We start from the raw sequence: 21,014 nt of genomic DNA on the forward strand, positions 1-21,014 counted from the left end.
ACCCAAGGACATTCAAGGATTAGGCCTCCAAGCATCTGTGCAGTAACTGTCAGCTCAGAGCTGCTCAAAAGTAGAAATGCCAGCTAGCGGTGATGTCATCACCCTAGTCATTCCCTCCCTCCCCATGGGAGGTCCTGTGGTCCAGAGGGTAGAGCAGAAAAGCCCCTGCCGGACTCCCTCCTCCCATCTTGCTTCCAAAATTTCTGCTCTGAATGGGGTGGGGGAGGTGGTCCCAAGTGGGCTCAGAATGAGAGTAAAAAATCCTCTGAAGAAAAACTTCATGCAATTCTTCAGAGATGGCAGGGCTAGGGGACCTTTTTGTCTGCCTCCTGTCAGACTTTGCTGAGGGTCTACTTCCAACCTTCCCTGGTTAACCCTTTCCCTCTAATGCCTCATCCCCATTTTTGAGCTAATCTGGGATATTGACTCTGACAAGATCTGAGGAACCCCTGGGCCATCTTGGAGAGGGAAGTCCCACCTGTGCGGGTGGGAGGTGTCAGGCTGTCCTGGGGTGTGGAGGGGAAGAGAGAGGTATCTCTGGCTGAACTGGTGGGGTTTGTCCATAAACCTGGAGACCATACGCAGAGAGAAAACACCCAGCTGGATGGCCTGCTGGCCCCCAGGTGGGGATGGAGAGCGGACTCGAAGGGGGAGGGGATTGTACAACTGCTTGCGGGTAGGGGGCCTGGGTGGAGCGCAGCGGGAACTCCTCTAGCATTTGTCCACATAGGAGTGTCACAATTTGGATGGGAACCCAGATCTAGCCCCAGAGTGCCAGGCCGCCCGAGCAGCTTGCCTATTGGCTCGCCGCTGCAGCCCTGCTGGTCTCAGGAACCCCCACTTGAACCACCCGCGGAGAGGTGCGCTCTGGGATCCGACCCCGCGTCCGCTGTGGGCGCATTTCCTCGAAGTCTTACCTCGAAGGGCTGGGTCTCACCCGCGCGCCTGGTGCCTACCGGAGTTTTCCCCACGCCCTCCTTGCCCGGCTGCTGCGAGACTCCGCAAGGGAAAGACCGGCGGGGGCTTCATCCCCCGCCCGTGTCACAGGAAAACCCCGGGAGCAGCCCAGAGGCAGCGCATTTCCTGGAAACCCCCTTCCAGGCGCCTGGCGGAGAGGCCTGGGGCTCCGCATCCGGAAGACCTGCCCGCCTCCCCAGAGGCGGGTCGGAGACTCAGCGGAGAAGCTGAGGAAAGGCGAGCCTAGAGCTCGGAGGAGAGATCGGGAAACCCCGTCCCCCGCCCCTTCCCCCCTCCCAGTCTTGGGTGGAAATTCGCAGCCCAAGCTGGAATCCTAGACTTGGGGCGCGCTCCCAGCCTCGGCCAAAGAAAGGTATTTGAGGGTGTAGGATTAAGGACGCCTCTCCCTCCAGCCTCTAAGGTCTGGCGAGGGTCCACCCTGCGCTCGCGCGGGACCCGCCCCCCGCCACTTGCCCCCCCCCCCGCCCCCCGCTCCGGGCCCCCGGCCCGCGCGCGGCTGCTCCTTTAAGAAGCCCAGGTAGGCAGGCCCGGCTGCGGGAGCCGCTCCTATGGCAACCCGCGAGCTGCGGCGGCTTCATGAATATTCCGGGGCGCGGGAGCCGAGCGCAGCCGGAGGGCGCTCCGGGGGAGGCGGCCGCTGATGTAAGCCTGGCGGGCCGCTGGGCTCTGCTCGGCTGCGGCGGGAGCCCCGGGACTGGCCGGCCGGGCTCGGCCAGAGGAGGCAAGGCGAGCTCGCGAGCGGCTGGCTACAAAGCCGAGGCGGCGGGACAGACTGACAGCCCGCCGGCCCGCGGGACGCACGCCCGGGAGGCGCGCGGGTCGTGCGCTCCGCGCTCCAGAGCGGTTCTCCGAGCGCCGCGGCCGCAGCGCCGCTACTACCCGCGCCCATTGTTCCCCGCGGGGGCGGGGCGCCTGGAGCCGGGCCGCGCGCCGCGCCCCCGAACGCGGGAGGGAGAGAGGGAGGGAGCGCGGGGTCCCCGCGCCCAGCCCGGCCGGGAAGGAGGCGCAGCGCGGCGAGCTCGGGGACCCGGAGCGGGACTGGGAGCCTCCCCGCAGCACCCAGCCTGCCCAAGCATGGGCGCCTGAGGCGGCGCGGAGCCGGCGGCGAAGGACGCGTCCCCGCGGGCGGACTGACCGGCGGGCGGACCTGGAGCAGGTCGGCGGCGCCGCACCCGAGCCCCTGCCCCGGCCGGGCCCCGGCCCCCGGCGCCATGGACAAGCTGCCGCCGTCCATGCGCAAGCGGCTCTACAGCCTCCCGCAGCAGGTGGGGGCCAAGGCGTGGATCATGGACGAGGAAGAGGACGCCGAGGAGGAGGGGACTGGGGGCCGCCAGGACCCCAGCCGCAGGAGCATCCGGCTGCGGCCGCTGCCCTCGCCCTCACCCTCGGCGGCAGCGGGCGGCACCGAGCCCCGGGGCGCGGCCCTCGGGGCGGCGGACGGCGAGGGGCCGGCCCGTGGCGCGGGCAAGTCCAGCACCAACGGCGACTGCAGGCGCTTCCGCGGGAGCCTGGCCTCACTGGGCAGCCGGGGCGGCGGCGGCGGCGGCACCGGAGCGGGGGGCGGCAGCAGCCACGGGCACCTGCATGACTCCGCGGAGGAGCGGCGGCTCATCGCCGAGGGCGACGCGTCCCCCGGCGAGGACAGGACGCCCCCGGGCCTGGCGGCCGAGCCAGAGCGCCCCGGCACCTCGGCTCAGCCCGCAGCCTCGCCGCCGCCGCCCCAGCAGCCGCCGCAGCCGGCCTCCGCCTCCTGCGAGCAGCCCTCGGTGGACACCGCTATCAAAGTGGAGGGAGGCGCGGCCGCCGGCGACCAGATCCTCCCCGAGGCCGAGGTGCGCCTGGGCCAGGCCGGCTTCATGCAGCGCCAGTTTGGGGCCATGCTCCAGCCCGGGGTCAACAAATTCTCCCTGAGGATGTTTGGCAGCCAGAAAGCCGTGGAGCGCGAGCAGGAGAGGGTGAAGTCCGCCGGATTTTGGATTATCCACCCCTACAGCGACTTCAGGTAAGGAGGCCGACTAGATCCTGTGGGTTCCCTGAGCGGTCGCCGGCATGCTTCCTCTCTCAGCCCTGCCTCTCAGCCGGAGTTAACTTTCCTCCCTCGCGCGCGGGGAGCTCCGAGAGATGTGGGGCGCCTCTAGGCACCAAGACACCCCCAGACCTCCGCCTGCACCGCGCTGGGAACTTTTTCTGTGTTTCAGGCTCCAGTCCTCGCCCTCTTGGGGTCTGGGCCACGTTAGAGACCGGCTGAAAAGGGGTTCTGAGCCTGGCCTAGCCCTGCAGGCAGCTGCGAGTGGGCTCTGCCACTTTAAGCCACACTTCCCACCTCCCCGCGCAGGGCTGCAGTCAGGGTGGCTATCCTAGAGGCAGTTCCAGGCCATTCCGCTTGCTGAGCAGGGCCACGAAGGGAGACAGACCTCTTGGCAGAGGTGCCAGCTCCTTGGGCACTGACCCCAAGTGTTCGCATCTCCTTCTGGTGCCCTGGGAAGCTGCAGCTGGGGAGGGAGAGCTGCCCACCCCCCGAGGTCTGAGGTGCAGGATAAAAGCCCTCCATGCCCACCTTAACCCTGGGTCCGGACCCTCATGGCAAGTGGTGGGCCAGGAGCAGGCATCCCGATGCCTGGCATCGGGACCAGCAGAACAGGATGACCTTGCTCATAGTGGTCAGGGAAGATGCCTGGTGTCCTGACTGATGAGCAGCTGGTCTGTGACCCCAAGTTCATCCAGTGCCCCATCCTCACCCCGGAGGCCCAAACTCCAGTAGCTACTAGGACTCCCCTGGCTCAGTCATGGGTCCCCAGGCAAATGGTGTGACTGTCAGTCAGGGAGAGGGGCCCTGCCCCCTCCCCCAGCCCCTGAGTCAGATGCCACTGAGAAGCAGGCAGCACTTGGGGCCTGTGGGGGTATCTGCAAAACATGAGATTGGTGATTGCCTCTGAGGTTGAATAAGGGATGCCCCCCTATCCCAGTCAAGGTCTTGGGGTCCCCCAGCACCCCCTTGAATTTTCCTGATACATTGGACTGAAGTGAGGGTCTAAAAAATGTTACTCTTTAAAGCTGGGTCTAATTCATTCTCCCCCCCACCCCTGCCACCCTGCCCCCTATTTCGCTCCTTTCCCTGCCTACCCTGCTTGCCTGCCAATATAAATGAGCATTTTGCCAACCCAGAGCCCTTTTTGCAAACTCCAGGGAAGCTAGGTTTGTAATGAGAGCAAAGCCATTTTCCATCCAATGGGAGAGATTTCTCATGCTGGGAGTGACCAGTCAGGCAACACCGGATGGCTTAAAATAGTGGTGACCAGAGCCCCCACCCCACCTTTCCTTTTTTTTTTTTTTTTTTGAGGGATGGCTCTTCGTAACCCTAATATCGAGCGTTCCTTTTCCAGCAGTGTGGGAGGCCAAAGGATAAACAGACAAGCATAGTCCTCAAGTTGCGTGAGCCAATGTGGGACCCTCCCACCAGGAACTGTGGCTGTTCCCCAGGACCAGGTTCCCAAAGTGTGGGCTCCCCTCTGGTCAGTGCTATGACTTACGGCTCCCAGCCTGAGCTAGGAAGGAGTGGGCAGGAGTTGTATATCCTACACCATCGGGGGTCAGGGGTGGGGTGTGGGGGGGTGACGGCTGGGCTTCCCTTCCCCCCTCAGAACTCCCTGGAGGTGGTGGCAGGCAGGCTGTGCCCATCTCTACCACTTGAGGGCCTTCAGGGGCCCTCCCTGCTCAGGCCCTCCCTCCCCTTACTCATCTCCCCACTGTCTCGGTTGTCAGAGAGCCTCTGGTCAGGGTTCTCCTAGCCAACCCCATCGCGTGGGATGGTGGGGGGTGTGAGAGGCCAACCCCAAGCTCCCCGGCCTCCACAGACAACAGGCTTTGATGGAGCACCTTCTGGGAACTGGGCCTTGTCTTCCCAGTTCCCCCTTATCCTGGATGGTGAAGGGTTAGGACTGGGTTGATTGCCTCATGGGAATCTCCCCACCTTCCTGATCTTCCTCTGCCCATTTTGGCTGTCTGTCCACAGTGCCCCTGCTGCAGACTCTCTCACTAACTGCAGGCCGCCGGGGACATGGCAGGGGCGCCTGGGGGCTGCGTGGTGGCGGGGATCGGGAGGGGTGCGCGCAGCAGGATTGATAAATGGGCGACAGGATAAGGGGTCAGACTGGGCTTTGAGTCTGTGCTTGTACCACAAGCGGCAGAGACGGGTAGCTGGAAGCCCACATCTCCGGGGCTGGGTGGAGTGTAAGAAAAGAAATCCAAGAAAGACCAGCTATGTATGTCTGGAGAGGCAGGGGTCAGACCTCTAGGCCAAAATAGCTGCACCAGGTTAAAGAGGGAAGGGCCTGGCTGAGTCTCCTAAGCTTACGAAACCCACCACTCAAATTGGCATCACCCCCACCAACACCCCAAGCAGAGTTTCAGCCCCCGGCCAATGGGCCTCTGCGTGGAGCCCATTCCCACTGCCCAGCTCAGCCTCCCAAGAGCTTCTGCAAGACCTGCTCAGGCCAGTCGAGGATTTATTCATCATGTTGATGGGCAGGAAGCATTGATCCTGCAGAATTGGTTTAATAAAGAATCGCCAGCAAACCATGATAGATTGAGTTTGCGGTTTGGAGTTCAAGGCTCATTGTCATGGGCTGCTTCTGGCATCACCTGGTCCTGGGGGAGGAAATTTGGATGCCTTTTTCTGAGGGCCCAAGTGGACTGTGCTCTGAGGGATCTGCAGAACCTGGGCCATGGCTAATAAGAGGCTTTTCTGGGCTCTACAGGCTAGTCTGCTCCCTGCCCCCAACTCCCCACCCCTCCCACTTCCCAGTTGCCTTTTAAAATTTGTATTTAAGGTTTGGTGAGGGAAAAGGCCAGGACACACAGCCCCTCAGGATGGTGCTCCCTGGGCTCCTTCCCAAGGCTGGTTGGGCTCTTGGGTCCCAGATGGTTCCTTCCTTCCCCATGAGCCATGTCCTGGGAGCCCAGTGTGGCGGTGGGAACCCCGAACAAACAAAACATGGTGTTTTTCCAAAGAGAGAGGAAAGGAGCAAGGGACCCGAGTGAAATGTACCTGGTTTTGTTCCCAGAAGCCCGTCAGGCTTTCAAGTGTTAGGCTCGGGGGTATGCCTGGGTGTGTATATGGCTAGGTGTCTGTCTGAGCAGGTGTCTTGGAGCTGTGTGGGTGGACTGGGGGCTGGCAGGGAAGTCCCCATGTGGGATGTTCATGATGGAGTACTCCTGTGCGCCAGACTCTATCTAGCTTGGCCTTGAGAGGGGAGGTAGACAGAAGTTTGGCCCTTCTCTTCCCTCTGCTCCTATCTCTCCTAGCCTGAGCCTTCTGAAGCTGTGAAGAAGGGAAGGGAAGAAGTGTCCTAAAGGGTCCTTTCCTTGGGACAGAAAGCACTGGCCCCTCAAATCATGGAACCTGGGCCAGTGGCCTGATAAGTCCCTAACCCTGACTTCTGGAGCTGGCCCCCAGCCCCAGGCTCTGCCACTGTCCTGCTTCACATCCCTTGCCCAGACCTCTGTGCTCTGGGGCTCTGCTTGGGTTATGAGCCTTCTGTGAGCCTCAGTTTTCTCACCTGGCAAAATGGGAATCCTGTTGCCCACGTCAGACCTGTACACCCATGGTCACCCTGTGGAGGCAAGCAGCTCCAGGGCACTGTCTGAACCCAGTGACTCTGCTGGGAGCCACACCACCCCCACTCTCACTGCCTCCTTCCCGTAGTCCTGGGTGGACCACATGGGCCTCCGTCCTTGGCTCAGGCCAGTGCTTCTGAACCCGTGTCAGGGGACCTAAGCGAGAACGTGCAGGAAACTCTAGAGTGTCTATGGAGAAAGATGCACGCATATCCAGACACAATAGAGCGCTGAGTTTCTGGGGTCTGTGGACTCCCTAAGTTGAAGAACATGTAGCTCGTGAATCCCACTCTAGCTAGACCATCCCAGAAAAGAGTGCCTGGTCTGGTAGGGGCAGGTGCTGACCTCTTAGAGCTCGCGCTCCCTGGGGCTGTCTGTAACCTGAGGCCCTGGCCTCCCATGGCTGGCAGGATGGGCATGAAAATGGAGCAGAGTTAGATGCTGAAGGTGGTAGTCTGGGGACTAGTTAGTTACTTTTCTCTTTCCTCAGTCCCACACCCAGTGGTCTCCCCTTCAAACCGGGGGCCGGACTGTTTGCATAGGAGGTGGTGAGGAGGAAGGAGGGAGCAGCCCAGTTCTGGGTTGGTGGGTAAGGGGTGAGGGGTAGGGGTCTTTCCTGGGGGCCATTGCCCAAGAACAGGGCTTCTGCTCTCAGGAATGTGGGTGCTCACGCTGTCTGTTGTGTAGAAAGCCAGGCCCAGAGAGGAGCTGCAGGCTTTGCAGTGCCTGGGGCGGGGGAAGGGCGCCTTGGTGCAGAGGGGAATTCCAAGGTGAGCTGCCTGGGCGGTGCTGCCAGCGGGCACAGTGGGCAGCAGGATTCTCCAGTGATGAGGACGTGCTCCCCCTGATAAGCCTGGGCTGGTGGCAAAGGCCAGCACCCAGCTTGGGGCTGAGGTGCTCCCGGGATGCGGGGTGTGCAGAAGCCCCGTGGGGCCCGGCCCCCTTGCGTCGCCTGGGTGGGGAGGCCAGGGCTCCAGCTTCTCTCCCTCGAGAGGCTTCAGTCCACGGTCTGTCCGCTGCCTGATGAGCCTGGGGGCTGCTCCCCTGCCCGGCCCTGCCCCCCTTTGTTCCCTTAGCAGCTGTGAGCTGTGAGGCTTCTGTCAGGTGGCCAGCCTCACACAGTGCTGAGCTGTCTGCCTGTCTGTCTGCCTGTTCACCTGCCTTCCTTTCCCCTGCTTTTGGGCCCCTGGGTCTTCCGGGGTGTACTCTCGGGCCATGCGGCCACTGTCATCCATCTGTCCCCTGCCTAACCCCCTCAGGGCATTGGAATGGAGCTCTGTGTTTGTTCAAATGCGGCACTTGTCACATTGTCATGTCATCCAACTTGCCTGGGGATCTGGTGAGACTACAGGTTCTGACTCACCAGGTCAGAATGAGGCGCGGGGTCTGAGAATCTACATTTCTGCCCTGTGCTGCACAGCCCAGAGCCGAGCTCCGAGGACTGGGGTTCAGGTCATGTGTACTTCTCTGCTTAGCCTGGGCTCCCTGACGGAGCCCCCTGGGGGCAGAGACCATCTACTCCTGGTGGCCTCAAGCACTGAGCGCAGCCAGCGAATTCTGTGAACCGGGTGGAGAAACCGTTAGCCTCGGGGGCCAGCCACGTGTGCTTTGGGGTGTTGGATTCACAGCCCTCCCTCCCCTCCTGCACTGCTGTGTGGACCCTGCTGGCCCTGGAGGCTGGCCGATGGGGTTGGACAGGGGGAGGCCACATAGCCAGAGGGCCCTTACCAATGCATCCTGTCCTGTCTGTCGCTTGGGTGGCTTCTCTCCCATTCAGAGGGCCAGAGCAGTGGGCCCCGGCCAGAGGAGCAGGGGCTGGGAGTGCAGTGACCACTGTGTGGCACGGAAGTTTCTGGGAAGGAACGGATGTCAGCAGAGAGACCAGAGGTGTCTGGGCAGGAGAATGGGTGTGAGGTGGCCCTGCCAGTGGCTGCCTGGGAAGAGGAAGAGACATCCAGTAAAAGCAGCTGGTTTGACACCTTGAGGTTGTGGGTGGGGGGTGGGGGTTGTCTGAACCTCAGTGTCCCCTCCGCTGGCCCACACCATGCCTAGCAGCCTGCCCCGTGGGCTGGACTTGCCTGTCACTTCTCTCTGCGCCCTCCCACTCTGGGAGGCAGCAGGCTCCACACAGATGACAGAGATGACCGTGTCACAGCAGCCCGAGTGGCCCCTTGTCACAACACTGGCCATCCTGGGGGAGTTCGCCCTGAGTAGAAGGTGCGGTCCCAGCAGGGAGGCAGGGCTCGTCACAGATCCAAGGAGGCCACTAGCGGCCGCGCATACACCCCTTGGCTCAAGAACTCTTACAAAGCTGCGACTGCCAGTGGCTAATTAATAGAAGGGCTACTAAGGCTGGCCAGGCCGGCCTGTTGGGGCCCAGAGGATATTGAAGAAACCACGATTCCCAGCCAGAGCGGGCCGTGGGGAGGGCAGGGGCATTGCCTTGGCTTGAGAGAGGATGTTCCCTGCCAGCCAGGCTTTAATGAGAAAGCATTGCCAGGGCCCTGGAAATCTGCAATTCCCAAGCCTAGGAGGCCACTCGAAGACACTGGTCATCATCAGCCCCCGCCCAGGATCGGGGTGGCAGCCACACAAAGCGAGGGTGCACTCCCCGCCACCAGGGCTGCTCAACATGAGACAGCAGTGCTTAGATCAGAAGTTGCTAAGCAGCATCCCATGGACCAAATACAGCACCCAGATGTGTTCTGTTTGGGCAGCAGAGTGTGTCATAACAAATCCAAGACGATGTTTTAAAATGGAAAGATGTGACATAAAAATTTGGCTTTCGGGCTTCCTCTGAAAAATTGGAAGCTCTGGCGGCTCTGGCCCCACGTTCCCACACCAGAGCGGGCTGCTGGAGCAGACTAGAGGCTGCCCCGTTTAGTTTGGCGTGTGTCCTCCCGTCACCCACTGTCCCTAATGTCCCATGCCCAGCCGTGTCATTCATGCACACTGGGCTGATGACCTCCCCCCCACCGCCCATAGGCTTCTGAGTTTACAACCCTCGATTCAACACAACAGAGACTGAAGCCAGGTGGATCGCCGGGTCAGTAACCACCGGTTATGGGCCATCTATCTATACGAGTACCAAACTGCTGGAAACTTTGTCTCCTGTTTTATTTACTCACGGTGGCCTGACCCTTACGTTCTGCTATCCCCGGCTTACAGATAAAGAAACAGAGTCTCTGACGGGAGAAAGAGAAAGATTTGCCCACAATCATGCCACCAGGAATCTAAACACATTCTTGTCCCTCTTTGTCTCCTCCCTCTTCTTCTTTGTTAGCTTTTGAAAGTGAAATTACAAACACAGTTCAAGAAAACATTCTCCTGAGAAAGAAAACATGGCAGAAAATGTTTGAGCACACGTTGTGTGTGTGGGCGAGGGTTTTGCTGTGGGAGCCGTCGTGGGAGATGTAACAGGCCCCAGCACACCAGGTCCGGACAGGCCTTAGCGAGCCGCTGTCCTAAAGCCTTCATTTCATCAAAGGGGAGCAGAGGACCAGAAAGGGGGAGTCACTGACCCAAAGTCACAGAATAAGTCCATGTCAGAGATGAAATCAGAACCCAGTGGGTTATGTAACGTCTGGCAGCAGAGATCTTAAAATTGCACAGTCTATCCCTAGATCCCAACCAGAGGTCCTGAATGGTTTTGCCACTAGAGCGTTTTCTGTTTTAAAGATTTTTTAATTTATTTGAGAGAGAGCCTGAGAGAGAGAACATGAGGAGGGGCACAGGGAAAGGGAGAAGCAGACTCCTCACTGAGTGGAGAGCCCGACTTGGGGCTCGGTCACCGACTGAGCCCCCTAGGCGCCCTGTCCCTGGAGCTTACACGGTTGCCCCAGCTCCTTGCCCGAATTTTAGGGTGATGGGTATTTTCTGAGTCCCTTCTTAACTTAAGCCAACCCAGTGAGAAGAGAGTCTTTTCGTACCTGAAGAGGCAGCGTCTGGAGGCTTGGATGTACTTGCCCTAACCCCCAACTCTGGGGCTGCTCGGCTCCTGGGGATGCTGGATCAGGACCCTGACTGTTGTGGGGGACTTAGGGATTTCGGAACCATATCCAGATGCCGTGGATACACCTGTTCTTCAAGGGGACGGGTAGCCCGTGGAATCTGTGTTCTTTCCACCAGAGAAATGGGTGGTCACGTGGTCTATCCCTTGCATCCTTCAGAGAAGTGAGGAAGTGGAGTCCTAGTTCAGGACAGTGTGTCCAGGGTTGGGGCTCAGGGTGTGATCAAGGTCAGGTGTTTCTCGGAGGCCACAGTCTAGGCCCACGCTGTGACCAGGATCCAGGTTGAACCTGAGACTGAGATAAGTCCTTGCTCTGGGCTCAGGGACTGGAGTCCTCGAACAAAGTCTTGGAACCAACCCAGTGTCTCCCTGAGACCTCGGGACTCCGGGCAAGGTGTACATGGGGCCCACTTCCACCTGGTGCCCTCCCCTTTAAGAAGCCTTCCCTTTCTCTAAGCTCCCTGAACTCCTACACCTCTTAGCATCTGAGCCAGCTGCCTCTGGTCCTCTCTGGGAGGGAAAGTACAAATTATAAATAACCAGCAGGGCCACTGCTGCCGATACCAGAGCCACCGAACCTGACACGTGACGGCTTCCCGCCCCGCGCTCCTCTCTCATTGTTTGGGGCTGGTGTCTGTCTGCCCCGCCAGGCGGCCAGCTCGGGGCTCCCGCACAGCGGGACTCGGGCTGGGCGGTGTGGGAGCCCAGAGCTGGCTGGGATGTGTGCCGTCTTGATGGAGGGACTTCCTACACCCCACCACATTCCGAGCCCCACAAACTTCAGAGGCCGGCTGCGGGGCCTCCGGGTCTGCTTGCGGCAGCTGCGGGGGCCTGATAATTGGCTGCTGATGATTTTATGTCTGTCTAAGCATTTATCCATGTGGGTGGACATGTTATGTCTGCGTGAACGAGGGTTTCAGAAATTAATATGTAACATGGGCCTGGCTCATGTACCGTCTTCTGGGCTGGGGAGGGGCAAGCTTAATGAGTGAGGGTGGGTCATGCCCCCTCAGAGATCAGATGCTCCATCCCAAGACCGTTGTCACCCATTTTGGAGGACGGGGGTCACTACCCACCTGGCAAAGAAAATGGGATTTCAGCTCCTCTTAGGGTAGATCAGTATGGGATTGATGGTCCGGGAAGGCTTCCTGGAGGAAGCAGATCTGAGCTGGATTTGAAGGAAAGAGAGAACCATTCTACACACTTTCTTAGAAGTAGGTTTCTGGGAGATGGAGCTAAGGGGTTGGTGGGGGTTGGTGTTGGTAGGCACTAAGAGCCGGTTACTCAAAATCTGCCTCTTTGGACTTGTACTTATTAAGCTCAGTGCTTCTCCCTTAAGGACAGTGAGCCCCCTGCCCTGGGTCTTGACCCTGCTGCTGTCTGGGTATGTGTGCATATATTTGCAGGTGTGTGTGCGTGTCTGTCTGTCTGTCTGGCCTCTCCTCCTGGTTCCTTGTGGCCCAGGGAGCTGTCCTGGCCCTGGCCCCGGCCCAGCTGCCCAACCTCCGAGACAGCCCCCTTCTCTTGCTGTACTACGCCCAGAAGGCAGGTGTTGCCGCCGCATTAATGTCACTGAGCGTGTGGCCTGGAGCCCAGAAGTAATTACCCTGCAGTTCCCTGTTGTAGGCTGGAGCAGCCCCTGTCAATGATTAACGTGAGTCCCTAGCCGGTTGTCACCAAGCCAGCTTCTCCCACCTATTGTCCGTCACAGCATACACGGAGGTTTTCCCTCCTGCAGGGACCGGAGAGACCCTCGAGCCCACAGGCCCCATCAGGGCCATCAGCGCCTCATAGAAGAAATACGGTCTAGCAGGGGAGACGCTGCAGCTGGGGCCCGTTGGCGTGGCATTGGGGCCGGCCCTCCCTGGAGCCCCGTGTTCTCTCCTCCTGAGCTTTCCTAGCTTAGAACGGCCCACGCCTCCCACGCTGAGCTGGCCCTCCTGACCCTCCTCCTGTTCCGCTGTATGACCTCAGCAAAGTCCTTTCCCGTCTCAGTGTCCAGGGTCAGGGCTCAGCCTGAGGCTGAGAAGAGAGCAAAGCTAATTGCCCAAATAGGTATTGAACCTGCGATCCTGACCCCATTAGTACAAATTGAGCCAGCAGGGCAGGGACAGCGCAGCTGATGAGTGGAGCTGATGAGAACCAACCTCCCTCCCTCTTTCCCGAGACTCCGCAGAGGCCAATCCAGGCTTGAACCTGGAGTTATGCAGCCCCAGTGCTCCTGGGGCAGCGGGAATTCCTGCCTCACGGGCCTCTCTCCACGGAGGCTCTGCCAGTCCTTTATGCCTGGGGGGCGGGAGGACAGAGGGGAACAAGGTGGAGGCTCCCCAGCAGTGTATGTCTGGTCCACTGAGGACCCCCCTCCCCGCAGCCCCCACATGAGATCATGGCTTCTGTGGGAGTGGACATCAGGCTTTCCTTTTTTTTGTTGTTGTTGTTCTCTGGGCAAAAGACCGCAGCCCCCTTCTCCTCCCAGCCATCTCTCCTGGGAGATAGTTGTCCCCTCCTGGAAGCTCAGACCTGGCCCCAGAAGAGTTCAGAGGTGAGGCTCCATGGGGAGTGCCGGTCATCCTATACAGCTGCGCCTGGAGTCGTCCTGGGGGGCAGGCCTGCAGCACCACGGGCTTTGGAATTGGCAGGGGAAGGAAATGCGGCAAGCTGTTCATCCTGTCCCAGAGGCTCTGAGGAGTCATCCTCCCGCTGTGTCACTCCCCAGCTTCTGGGGACAGAGCCGAGGGGGCCCCTGCAGTGAATAAGAGGCCAGTGAATGCTCTGCCCCATCCAGCTGTGAGGACCAGGCCGAGGCCTCCCCTCTGGGCGCTCGCTTTCCTCCGAACGTGGACAGTGCTTCTGGAGAGGGGCTGGCTTTTAGCAAGACCCCAGGCCCCCGAAGCTGAAATCAGCGGGCCACACCTGGGAACTTCGTGTGACTTCAGATGCTTGGTGTGGCGCCGGGCATTTGATTTTTGGGGAGATTGCTTCTGCTTCTGTCATTTGAGGAGCCGGCGGGCTGGGCCCCTCCAAGGCCCTCCCTACACGAATAGTCTGCAGTTCTCTGGCCAAAGGGTGTCTGCCTCAGCCCCTCAGGGCTCCCCGAGCCTGGGGGTGACATGCTTGCTCCCCAGCCTGCCGTCCAAGCCCATGTGTGACAGGCCCCCTGCAGGGACTCGTTAACTTTTCTTCTGTCAGCAACCAGAATCCTAACCCTCCGGGGCTGGCAGGACCCCAAGGACCACGGCCCTTGCTCCATGTCCTTGTCAGACTGTGTTTTCCTAGACAGAAGGCAGCAGAGTCCCATCTGGTTCCTGTTGTCAAGAGCCCAGGCACCTCCAGGGGAACCCCCATCCCAGCAAGAAGGGGGCCATGTCGACCTTCCCAGAGCCAGTATTTAGCTCCCTGCTCTGGGGTGGCCCTCCCACGGCGTCTATCCTCACCAGAGAATCACTTCTGCCCTGAGCCCATCCCCCTGGCGCCCCCTCCTTCGGGAGCAGGTGAGCTCTCTCCTACCCAAGTTCCCCTGAGGTTACGCTCACGTGCTACTCCTCAGCCGTTTGCTATTTTTGTTCCAGTCTCCTGAGTGGGGACAGCTGTGCTTGAGCCTTTGTTTCCTGGAAGCCTGGGCGGGCAAGTGCTCCAGCTGCTCGCCGCCTCCCCATTTTTTCCCCAGATCGTCTTGTCAGCTGGGTGAAGCTCAGAGAGGTTAGGCCAGTTGCCTGAGGGAACACAGCATCCTGGCATCTCGGGGCTCTGTAGAGCAGATGACCTGCAGTATGCGTTGGGGTATGTGTGTGTGTGTGTGTGTGCACTCTTACGTTAGTGTGTCTGTGTGTGCACAGACTGAAAGTCTCAGCCCTTCAGAGAAGTAGTGGGTTGGTATCTTGGTGTTCCTTATGGCCCGGCCGTGCTCAGTTGTGCCTTCGAGAAGGTGCCATCACAATCTCTCCCTCGAGGAACTGTCTTCCTCTGCAGCCTTTCATGGCTTCCCACGGCCCCGGAAGAGTCCGGACAACTCCGTCTGGCATTCAGGATGCCCCTGACTCTCTTCGGACCAGTACTGGGTCGGGGGGTGGGGGTAAGGGGAAGCAGGGGGCCAGAGTTCTCTAAGACTTGCACTCTTCTCTCCGTGAGTTTCCATCTGGCCGGCTGCCCTCGGCTGGCCCCTCTAGCCTCCGCACTGCAGGGATTCCTGGAACTGGCATGTCTTTAGAATCGGCCAGCTACCTCCTTCTGGGGAAACTGAGAAAAGGATTATGAGAGGGCAGGGACTTGTTCAGGGCACAAGGCAGGTTAGAGATGGAGAGGGGACTAGAACCCAAAACTCGCGGGCCCCTGGGCTGGACTCCTACTGTGTAGCATGGTCCTCCTTCCCATAACTGAGACACTGACCTTCCTGCCCAGGGCACAGGCTCAGGCCGCCTTCTCTCTGGGGCTTTCGTATGCAGCAGGCCGTGCTGCTCCCTGCTCCTCTCTGTCCGCGTGCTCAAGCCTGGCTGAATTTACCCTCCCGCTCTCCCTGGTCCACACAGCAGAGCAGATGGTCTCCTCACAACCCGCCCCCTCCAGCTTATGGGTCATCTGCCCATGGAACTGGTCTGGATCATCAGCTCCCCTGTGGGGGTGGGTCTGTCCATCCCTAAGACTGAGGGCTCCTTGTGGTGAGACCGGTCCACACACACCAATATCCCCAGAGTCCTCTAGCCAGGACCTGCCTCTTAGTGGTCACAAGAATAATGATGATGTAACAGCCAGCATATACTGAGGATTTACACTGTGTAGCGTATTACAAATATCTCGCTGAATTCTCCCAGAATCCTTTGAGGTGGGATTCATGTTCTCCTTTTGCGCATGAGAAAAGAGGCTCAGAGAGGTTAAGTGATCTGTCTGAGGCCACACAGCCAGTTATGTAGGCACTCAAAGAAGGCCTGAATTCCCGTCTGCTACAGTCTGGCTACTCCGGTTTGGTCCCGGGACCAGCAGCTTCACTGTCACTGGGAGCCTATTAGCCAGGCAGATGTCAGCCCCCAACCCCCAACTAGTGAAGCCCTGTCTGTGTCTAGATAGAATCCCTAGGTGTCTGTGCGCAGAGCACTGTGCCGTATGATGGAAAGATCACACAAGGGGGAAGATTCTATCAGGGATAGCCCTCAGCTCACCTCGAAACAGCCGCCACGGCCCTTGCTGCATAATGAAAGGCCCCAGGACCTGGAAGGGCTGCGCAAAGTGTGAGGGATTTCACGGGTCTTCTTGGGTCTTCAAAACCAAAACCAAATTTTCTTCCTTAAGTCATATAGACAATTTGAAAAATAAAAATACACCCAGATCCCAGCTACCTACCCATAAACAAAGCACTAGACGCCCTTGGCTCTGAAACTTCTGGAGGCGGCCCCAGGCAGCCCAGGGAGCAGCTACCTGGGAGCCCTGTGATTCTGAGTCAGAGAGTTTGAGGTGGGTTAAAAATAGAGCCTAGTGGCCAGAGGCGGGTGGGAGGAAGAGAGCAATTCGTCTGTTATGGTGGGGGGAGACCCCAAGTCAGGGAGGTTAGGCCAGAAGAGGGGGCAGCGAGGATAGGGAGGTTATGCCCTCAGAGGCAAGAGCTGCAGGGCCCAGCCTGGCTCTGGAAGGTTGTGGGGTGTGGAGTTCCAGCCTGAGGGGAAGGGAGAGTCTCAAATGCCAGCCCTGGGGCACAGGAAGGGAAGACCCCATCCAGCGCCCAGGCAGCCGGCAGCTTCTCTGGGAGGGCGTAGGGCTGGGCAGCAGCTCTGCATCAGAGAGTGCTGAGCAGGAACCGGGACAGGGAGGGGACAGAGAGGGACTGGATGAAGATCCAGGATTAACGGGAGGGAGGGAGACAAGGAAGGAGGCTCTTTTTGTGTGGCTGCCCACGTGTGTGTTGTGGGCAGGCACGTGGTCTCCTTTGCCTGTCATGCCTGCCCTTCAGATGGCCTCCCTCCCTCCTTCATCACTGCCCTCCTCCAAAAACTCTGCTCATCCTGACCTCCGTACCATGCTAACACGCTTTCTGCACATTGATGCTGGCTCCCCAGGCGTTTCCCCGAGGATCCCGTGTGTCTCTCTCCTGACTCCAGTGAGGGGACTCTCCCCAACACGGGCCACTGGGCACCGGCTAAAGGCAAATTTCATGTTTTGATTATAAAAGAAATAAGTATTTGCACATTTTTAAGAAAATAAAGAACTTAGAAATAGAAGGAGTGTAGGGAATCTAGAAACGTGTGACAGAGCAAACAAAGTCACTCCTAATCCCACCACATAGCCGTGATCAGTGTTGACCTTTTAGGGTAGTTTCTTAATTTTTGTTTCTGGCAGTCTTTTTACCCCTGGCAGTAGCCTTTCGTCCACCCAGCCATTTAGCAATAAGACAATTTTGCTGAGAGGCTCCTATGCCCCTCACTCCCCAGTCCCAGGCCCAGTTATGTGTTCCTAGGAAAAGGAAGAGCTATGCTTTCTGTTCTCTGGGGTCGGGGTTGGGGGGCAGGGCAGGGCTGAGGACATGACTCATCCTGGGTCTGCAAAGTGGTGGATTCTAGGAGAAGGTGGGACTCTCTCCTTCCTACCCGCCCCCACCTCCTGGAGCTCTGGGCTCTATTTCACCTATTTGCCTATTTTTGGGAGGAGGGAGAATCCTTAAAATCCCCACTGAGAGGGCACACCCCTAATGAGGAGGTGTTCTTCCACCACGGGCCTGTGCCACTCAGCCTAGGCTGAGGCCACTGTGTCCCCCTGCCGGCCCCTTCTGTCACTCCACTCTGTCGGAAACCCCAATCCCCATGCTTCTCCTGGTCTGTCTCTTGTTCATCTCCTCCCCTCCCCCCTTGCCCCACCAGCTCTGTCCCTTCCTTCTCTATGACTTTTCCATCACGGTTTTCAGCACCAGGTTCGGCAGGGGCGGGAGGGGGGTGCACATTCTCTAATGGATGTTCCTGGGAGTCTTGGAGTCCTGGGACTTGGACAGTACACATTCCACCCAGATCATCCGAAGCCTGTGAAAGCCTCGTGGGTCTCAGTGAGCTACCATTTCCTGTGGCTTCTGCTGGGCCATCTGTCACTCCACTCCGTGGCCTAAAACACGCCTCCATTCATTCGCCCACCATTCACGCATGTATTAGGACGCACCGCGTAAAAGGCCCTGTGCCAAGTTCAGGGAGTTGCGTAGGCCACCAGATATAAACACACAAATCAAACACACAATTCCGTCATAGCGTGATAAATACTATGTTAGAGCAACGTGTACAAGGGCCACCTAACCAGATTTCTGAGGATTCAAAGAAACAACACCTCCTCTGAACCAGGGGCTCCGGGGTGGGCCGGGGTGGGGAGGAGAGTCCGAGGCAGACACTGGCGGGTTGGCAGGCCTGGAGGACAGGAAGTGTGGTGCATTTGGGGGCGCAGAAAGCTGCTGATTTGTCTAGAGCAGAGCAATGAGAGGAGGAAGAGTGGCAAGACGTGGGAAGAAAGCAGAACTCAGATCCAGAAGGGCCTGGGGGACAACAGTGGGACTTGGTTTAGCTGAGAGCGCAGAAGGACTTGGCTTGGCAAAGTGTGGGGAGTGGATTGCTGGGAGCACGTGGAGCCCACCCGGAACCCTGAGGTATGCAGGGTCCTGGAAAGGCCGGGGGCCCAGTTAGGAAGCCACGGGGTAGGCCGGGTGGTGGACTGATGAGACTCCATCCCACTGGCTGGGTGTTGGTAGGCGAGGGAGATAGAGGTGAACTCTCCGCTTTCTCGATGGACATTTGGATGGTGGAGGAGCTCGTGCTGGGAGCATAAGGGTTTGGGAGGAAGCTGTGTAGTTATCTGGACGTGGCAAGAATGACGGGGGCATCCAGGGTTCAAATGTAGTCAGCAAGTGAACACACAGGTGTGGAGCTTAAGGGAGAGGTCTGATGTGAAAGCCAGCAGAATCATGGAGGCCTTGGCAACTGGCGAAGTCACCCAGGGAGAGTGTGCAGAGAGAGAAGAGGCCAGGGCCCAAAGGAGCAAACACACTTGAAGGTCATGCAGGACAAGAGGACCCCACCAGGGGAAGGAAAGTGAGAGACAGAGAGAAGGGAGAAAACCAGTGTCTCGGCAGAGTGGCAGGGGGGTCAGGTGATGCTGGGGGTCAGCCAGGAACAGCACCCTGCAGACTGCGTGGTTGCCAAGGGATCAGCAGGAGTGTGGGGAATGGGAATGGAGGCGAGAGGGCCTCTCCCAGGAAGCTTCTTTCTGATGGGCAAAGAGATAAGGCAGAGGGATTTCAGATTCGGGAGTGGTTTCATTTTATTTCTTAAATGTAGGGAGCTTAAAACAATGAGCTAGTGGGAAAGGACACTTGGGGAGGGAGGCTAAAGTATCAGACAAGAGGGGGTAAGCTATGGGTCAGGGTCCCTGGGAAGGCAGAGGGGACTCCTGTCAAGAGACAGGTGGGGGGTTGCCAATGCTTTTGCGACTGGAGGAGGAGTGGGGAGATGAGGGAGAGGCAAGTGGGGCAGGAGTCTGGTGGCAGAAAGAGGAAGGGGGTGTTTTGGTGGCTTCTCTTCTCTCTGTGAAGTAGAGGGTGGTGGTGTCTGGTGAGAGTGGTTTTAGAGCTTTGAGGAGAGAGAAGATACTTTGAAGTGGCTGCTGGAGGAGAATGGTGGGGAAAATTTCCCAGGGTCTCCTGGAAAGGTGGGGCGGGTTGGGGAGAGGGCCAGCGGAGTATGGAAACCCTGATGAGGAAATTGAGGCACGGGAGCTAAGGCGCGTATATATTAAGCAGGACAGGTCTGAAGCTGTGGGATTTTTTGCACAGTCCCCGTGGAACATGCAAAGGGTGAATGGTAGCCCTGATCCAGGGCATGATCTTGTGAAGTGGGTGCCAGAAGGACGGGGTAAACAAGGTAGAAGGGCAGGACCCTTGCATCCTGGGGGAAGGGAGGAGACAGGAGGGTCCTGTGACTCACGGTTCCTGGGGCAGACGCTATGGAACAGACTTAGCATGACTGGCTAAGAAAGCTGGGGGGAAAGGAGGTGGGAGTGACAGATGGAACCACTGGAGGGGGTGACATGGTCTGTCCCCTGCTGCGGGAGTGGGTGACTGACATGTGGCAGGAGAATCAGGACACCAAGCCACTGAGGGGCTGGGTGTTTGGGCTTGATGTATGGGGTGGAAGTCACGCAGGACAATGGCAGGGTTTGGAATGGAATGGAAGGCCGTGAACCAAGGGCCAGCATGCCCAGTGTCCCCAGGTGTGGCAGATGGGTGCTGGCAGGATGACCAGAAAATGACAGGGTGCTCCAAGGATCCTGAAAACCTTCCTAGCACAGGCAGGAAGTGGCCCCAGCGGGGAAGGGTAGGGGAGGGGGCGGAGGTTGGCCCCATTCCTGACTCGCAGGTGCGTGGGCTTTAGGAAAGTGACATCCCCAGGATTCAGCTAAAGCTCGCTTAAGGGAAAAGTGGGACTCTGGGGGCAGGCTGTTTGGGCTTAATTCTTGATCCACCATATATATAGCAAATTTCTCAATTTCTTGTGCCTTAGTCTCCTCATCTGTAAGACAGGCACCATCATAGTATTTCCCTCATGGGGATTTTATGAGGGTTAAATGAGATAATCCACATAAGGAACTCTGATTAGTGTCCAGCATGTAGTAAGTGTCCAAAAAAAACATTGGCTGCCATCCTGCTCTCGTCTCATTGTCACCCAGGGCAGCTGTCTGTGCTGGACCTGGAAAACCAAGGGCTGGGTCGGGAACCCAGGGGGAGCCGCTGTCTCCGACACAAGGATGCCTGGATTCCTAGTTTCCATGATTTGTTGGCGGGCTGAGAGGAGAGCTAGGTGGTGCCTGGCGGAGGGGACAGCTACTCCCAGACAGCATGGTTCGTTAGGCCAGCTTCCTAGAGGAGGAGGCAGTCAAACCAGTTCTCAGATGAGGGAAGGGAATTCACGAGCTGGAGGTCCAGGAGGCAGGGGCAGTTCTCAGGAGGAGAAGCCAGAATGTGGACAGAGATAGAGCCAGGGGGCGGGTATCCGGTGGCTGCTGTGAAAGGAGCAGGAGGGAGAACAGAACGTGGGGCCCAGGGGATGCCAGACCTTGGAGCCTGAACTTTCTTCTGTAGTCATGGGGAGTTTGCCAAGAGGGCTCAAGCAAGGGGTGATGTAAGCATAAAATTTGGAAAGATAACCTAGAGATCATGTGAGTTGGAAGGAAAGAGCGTGGAGGCTAGAGACAGGTAGGCGGCAGGGGCAAGCATCCAGGCGAGGAGCGTGACAGAGCAGTCAGGGACAGATTCAGAAGCTGCCGTAGAAGATGCTAGACAAGGGGTGTCTGGATGGCTCAGTCGGTTGAGTGTCCCAAGTCTTGATCTCAGCTCAGGTCTAGATTTCAGGGTCATGAACTCGGGCCCTGCCTTGGACTTCACTCTGGGTGTGGAACC

The 21,014-nt window shown here is 58.5% G+C and overlaps 1 protein-coding gene across 1 annotated transcript in view; it reads left to right on the forward strand.

The window, feature by feature from the left end:
- The first annotated feature begins 2,034 nt into the window (after positions 1 to 2,034).
- Positions 2,035 to 21,014, forward strand: part of HCN4 (hyperpolarization activated cyclic nucleotide gated potassium channel 4) — a 41,747-nt gene continuing 22,767 nt past the window's right edge. Inside the window, exon 1 of the mRNA XM_046009092.1 lies at positions 2,035 to 2,980. Coding sequence (XP_045865048.1) covers positions 2,190 to 2,980 — 791 coding nt within the window. The 5' untranslated portion in view covers positions 2,035 to 2,189. The remainder of the gene's footprint in view (positions 2,981 to 21,014) is intronic.

This window comes from Meles meles, chromosome 6 (genome assembly GCF_922984935.1).
Source record: "Meles meles chromosome 6, mMelMel3.1 paternal haplotype, whole genome shotgun sequence".
Lineage (NCBI taxonomy): Eukaryota > Metazoa > Chordata > Mammalia > Carnivora > Mustelidae > Meles > Meles meles.